Consider the following 5,453-nt stretch of genomic DNA (forward strand, 5'->3'; position numbering starts at 1 on the left):
TAACAACCAAATTGCAAACTATGTGAGTGATAGCAATAATATCAAAAATTAAAATAAGTGTTTAATTAAACAACAACCGAAACAAAACAAGGTCGAATACTGACCATCGAATCGCTCCCACTAAGACTTCCGGCACGCACCTGGACGGCACCGGAAGTTGACCCCGACGTGACTTCTCAACCCGTCGAGCCAATCAAAAATCATCACGTGATCTACATTACCAGGATCTATTTTGTGTATGGAGCATCACACGTTGAACTGATTGGTTGGTATGGTAGTAGTGGTAAGGGGTAATAATAATCGTGTCTAATATAATGTTTATATGGCTCAGTTGTAATGTTCTCGTCTCACGTTACTGCGACCTGGTTCGAAAGCTATATGATCCACGTTTTTTCACACACACGTTTGTAATGTGCATTTTTGTATGCGTTTGTACACGCTTTGGCCTGTGAAAAATGATTCTAAGCGCCTTTAACGTAACGCACAGTGCGCTATATAAATGCGAAGTTTGAATGAAACGCACTAGTAAATATAATGCAGTTGATAATGTTGATGATGAAAAACTACACGGACAACAATAGCGGCAACAATGCTAACATTCATTCATAACAACAACAAAGATATACAAAACAACAACATACAAAACATGAACAACGAAAACCAAAAACAATAACGACAAAAATACTAAAAATAATGACAACAATGTCGATTGATTGACAGGTGCCCAGGACTTCCTACCCGATTACGTCAACACCTCCTACTGCAACTGTGTGTGTGCGCCCCACCCAAAGTAACATCATCCTTCATTATTCTATTTCCCAACAACATCAATAACAATAACAATAACAAAAACAATGACAACAATAACAACAACTACAATAATTACAACAACAACAACAATAACAAAAATAATTAAATCATTTTTAATTTTATTCTCTTGTTATTTTTATTAATCGTTAATACGAGCATCACCATCATCCACAATCTCATCAGCGACATAATCATCATCATCATCGTTGGCTATAAAAGTATCAGCACGTCATCACCATCCTCATCATCATCCTCCCCTTCTCCTCATCATCATCCTCATCATCATTCATCATCATCATCGGTCACTACAATCGTGGTTGTCGTCATCATCATTAAATGCATGCTGCTTGTATTATCAGAGCTTGAATTTGAGGTACCAGTATCATCAGCATATGATGACCACCTTATGTATTGTGATAATGAGAATGATGGTCTGATGACGATGGCGACAAAGATGATTACGATCATGATAAGCGTGAAATTGAACTTTGAAGCTGCCAATCTCTGGTCTGGCGAAAATTTGTTTATGTAATAGTGGTCTTCATACGTATTTTTTTACATGAAATTAAATCATTTTAAAACAGTTATAAACACAAAACACAAATTATAGGCGTCTATGTATGTGTGTTTGTGTCTCTGAGTGTGCGTGTGTGTATATATTAATCAATCATTGGTTAGATTGAATATAACTGACCTAGTTTTTGTTCGATCTTTAATTAATTTTTTTTTCTTATTTTTTGGGAACTACTTAAGCTATTTTGAGATTTGATTAGAAAAGGCAAGAGGTCAAAATTCGCGGTAAAGTACGTACGGAGTTCGTTGACCGAGAATTCATCTTATTAGGCAGATATCCAATCATTTCAGTTACAGAAGCCTTTCATTAATATACGTTGAAAATGAGTATCTACTTATTTTATTGTTAAGATAATCTATATTTTACCAAAAAAATAATTCTCAATTGTATTACATCTCAAATTTTCATCAATTCGTATGTTGGCGTTTGTTTAAAATAAATCAATTCAAATCAGAAATTCAGAAATAATTCAGAAATCATGTCAATTTTAATCAACCCAACAAAAATAAAACTACATGTTTTGTGTGTGTGTGTGTGTGATAGATATTAAGACTCCACTTTCTGCAATGTTTAAAAATGTGACCGCCAGGTACAAACACCTGAACGACGCTATGATGAAGGCATCCGATTGGATGAAGGAAGCCAGGAATATTAGGATTGTCAACATCCAAACATTGGAAACAATTCTGAAACAATCACCAGGTGTTCTAAAAATTAGGCACGTTCGTGTAATTTATAAGTGGCGTGTGTCTGATCACATCACAATCATAGATATGTGTGCTTGTGTCAGCTAATTTAATAATGTTACTAAGCCTTTAAAAAAATTTAAATTTTAATTTATTAATACAAAAGTATATAACAAGAAAACAAATCTTGACCAATCAGAAAACGTGAGAACTGGCCGCAACTTCCTGCACAACGCCCACCGACGCTGCAAAGTGAGATTTCTTCGCATCAGCTACACGACGCTCTCGCAGACGCCACTCAGTGGTTCGACGACGACCCTTCAATCCAACTTCACGCTCGTGCCATCTCTCGAGTCGACACCGCCAAATATCGTTCTTCAGCAGGAAAGTAATGGCGAGACCAAGCGGCAGTCCCTCAGGAAAACCCGGGTCTTCTATAAAACCCCTTCTGGTTGGTTGGTTTGTTGGATGCATGCTTCGTTGTCATTGTAATCCATCTAAATATTTATTACTAAAATGTGATGTAGTTAATGATTTCTGAGATCCTATTGTTTTCATCGTTGCACAAATATGTTGCCACTACTTGCTCTGCTGAATAAAACAGTCTGTATCAGTAACGTAATTCCAATTTATTCGAAACATTTCAAGATGGCAACAAAATAAAAAAAACGCTTCAGGTTTATCGTACAAGACATTCATGCCGAGTGCAGTGAAGATCGGCATGTGCACTGGAGCCCCGCAGTATGAGAAGTTTTCTTCTGTCTGGATGAGATCACGTGCCTGGCTGCAGTGCGTTGGTCAGTATTTGGAAGGATGTTCTCAGAATTACTTTGATGGCTCTCCAGTGTTTCCATTTTTTTTTTACAAAAATTCAAAAATTTTCTATTTCGTTTACATATTTTAAAAATTTAATTTTTTTGATTGTTGTATTTTTAATAAAAACTTTTAAAAAAATAATTAAAAATTAATTAATTGAATGATAGATAGGAAAGTGGTGACCATAGAAACGGTACACCACCCTTTGAAACTGGCATGGAACCAGCAAGATTGTGGGGAGACTACATCACTGTGCCCCCACCAGAACATCGAGGCCAACATCCGCATGGTCCAACTGATCAGGTCTGCTGCTCATCACTACGGCAGATGAGTGGCGGTTGTTTGTTTGGTAGCTGGCCGGCTGGCTGTTGAAATTTGAACAGCTCAAAAAGCATTTTCACGCTAATAAATTAATAAATATACGATGACTACGATAATGTTTTACGTAATGTTTTGAAAGTAATGAATGAATATACATACATATATATATATATATATATATATGTATATATATATATATATATATATATATATATATATATATATATCATTATTTCAGAGTGTACATGGATGGCGATTACACTGAACCATCGACTGACCAACTGCCCATGCTGCCTCCAGTCGAAGAAGTCAACGATTGTTTCTGTGTGGTCTGCTGAAGTCAACTACCAGTTTTGTGTGGTCTGTAGAAGTCTGTCATAGTTTTTGCCTGATCTCCTGAAACCATTGAATGTTTTTGAAGGGTCTGATAAAGTCAATGAGTTATTCAGTTTAGTCAGTTAAATAAAATCAATGAATGCTTTTTGGGTCAATTGCTAAAGTTAATTATTATTTTGAATTTCTGGACGATGTAAAGTAGCTAAAAATGTTTTTGTGTAGGATGGCATGCTATCTTAGGACATGGTGCTTGCTTTCGAAACGATTGAAGCGTGCATTTAAAAGTCATCAAAAAATTTATCGATAATCATGTTGTTGTTGTTGTCATCGGTGTTGTTGTTGTGATTTTTGTTTGTTCGTGTTTATTGTGGATATAGTGTTGCTTTGAAGTTATTTTTACTTCAATTTTAAAATTTCAATTTTTCTTTTGTTACCAATTTATCAGTCGCGTGGTGGTCGTTGTTGATGCTAAAGCCTTTCATCAACTAATTCATTTTTAATATTATTTTGTTTTTTTTCAATCATTTGTGAATTTTTTTTATAACTACATTGTTCATTTTTATTTTTTTTAATTTATATATCTTTTTTTGATAGTTTTAGTTATTTAAATTGCAAAAAATATGCTACGTGATTGTTGAAAAAGATTGTGAATTTTTATACAATTCTTTGATTATGTATTTCAAAAATATTTGAAGAATATTTTTAGATGAATATATGGAACTTTTTTTTCCAACTGAAGCATATGATAAGAAGTTTCCACGTGATGAAATGACGATGCAATTAAGAAAATTTAAACATCACTCCCAACTGAATCCATGGTGTCTTCTTCATTGTCATCTTTTGTAGCATATATTTTCACTCTATTATTGCCTAATTAATTAATTAATTTAATAATTGATCATCTAATTAAATAATTAATGTATTAATAGTTAAATAAGAGTTATTCATAAGAGTCTAAACGAGTTCGTTTAAAAAAGATTTTTATAACGTTATTAATTTCAACGTTTAAACTAAACATTCGAAGATGTTGTTTCTATAGCACTCGTGTGCACGCGTTAGTATGCTTGTTGTTGCAAATTGTCATAAAGCTTTTTGACGTGTTAACTTGTTTCATAACTTGACGTTAAACATTGTTTATATTGCAATTCATCTATAATACGACTAACACTCGTTGTCTGCATACAAAACATTCAGTGATCCTGCAAAACATTCTCACTGCTTCATAAAGCGATTTGCAGTTGATGGCATATTTACTCAACATTTTACACACACAAACACACAATAAACACACACACGCACACACGCGCACACTAAATCTCACAAAACGAAGAAATAATTAAGAAATAAATTCAAAACCTAAGTAAAAACTGCAAAAATCCTGTCTAGTACCTCTACTGTTTTCTAACAACTGAATGACTCCTAAACTGAAACAATGCTTAATACAAACATATAAAATACAGAAAATACCAACGTATAAGTTGCGTATTTATACCAACATGTTGTAACTGCCTACCTATACTAACGTATAGTCTATAAATAATATATTAGCTACTAACTTACACTAATTCATGAACTACCTACATGCTGAAAAATCATCGAAATATCTTTTTTTCAAATCTTCATACTTTTTATTTGTTGCAAATGCAAAATAGCAGAAATTTTGAAAAAACATTTTCAAGACTATATTTGATATTTTTGTGAAAATATTCTTAATATTGCGTGGGTTACATTGTTTTTTTTTCAAATTTTAATGTTAAATATTTGAATATTTGTTTATTATATATATATATTTGTTTATTATATATATATATATATATATATATATATATATATATATATATATATATATATATATATATATATATATATATATATATATAAAAAAAAAAAAAAAAAAATATATAAAAATA

At 32.6% G+C, this 5,453-nt stretch overlaps 2 protein-coding genes across 2 annotated transcripts in view; both read left to right on the forward strand.

Annotated features, from left to right (window-relative positions):
- The window catches only part of HELRODRAFT_170925 (hypothetical protein), a gene marked incomplete at both ends in the record, with an annotated part of 928 nt that extends 134 nt beyond the window's left edge, over positions 1-794 (forward strand). Inside the window, 2 exons of the mRNA XM_009016738.1 lie at positions 92-265; positions 721-794. Of these exons, the coding sequence (XP_009014986.1) occupies positions 92-265; positions 721-794 (248 nt within the window). The remainder of the gene's footprint in view (positions 1-91; positions 266-720) is intronic.
- A 458-nt stretch (positions 795-1,252) lies between these two features.
- Positions 1,253-3,545, forward strand: HELRODRAFT_170926 (hypothetical protein; the record flags this gene model as incomplete). Its single annotated transcript, XM_009016739.1, has 6 exons — positions 1,253-1,317; positions 1,974-2,086; positions 2,270-2,521; positions 2,748-2,867; positions 3,054-3,189; positions 3,446-3,545. 6 exons carry the CDS (start codon positions 1,253-1,255, stop codon positions 3,543-3,545), a joined length of 786 nt encoding a protein of 261 aa, XP_009014987.1.
- Between the last annotated feature and the right edge of the window lie 1,908 nt (positions 3,546-5,453).

This window comes from Helobdella robusta, assembly GCF_000326865.2.
Source record: "Helobdella robusta unplaced genomic scaffold HELROscaffold_19, whole genome shotgun sequence".
NCBI classification, from domain to species: domain Eukaryota; kingdom Metazoa; phylum Annelida; class Clitellata; order Rhynchobdellida; family Glossiphoniidae; genus Helobdella; species Helobdella robusta.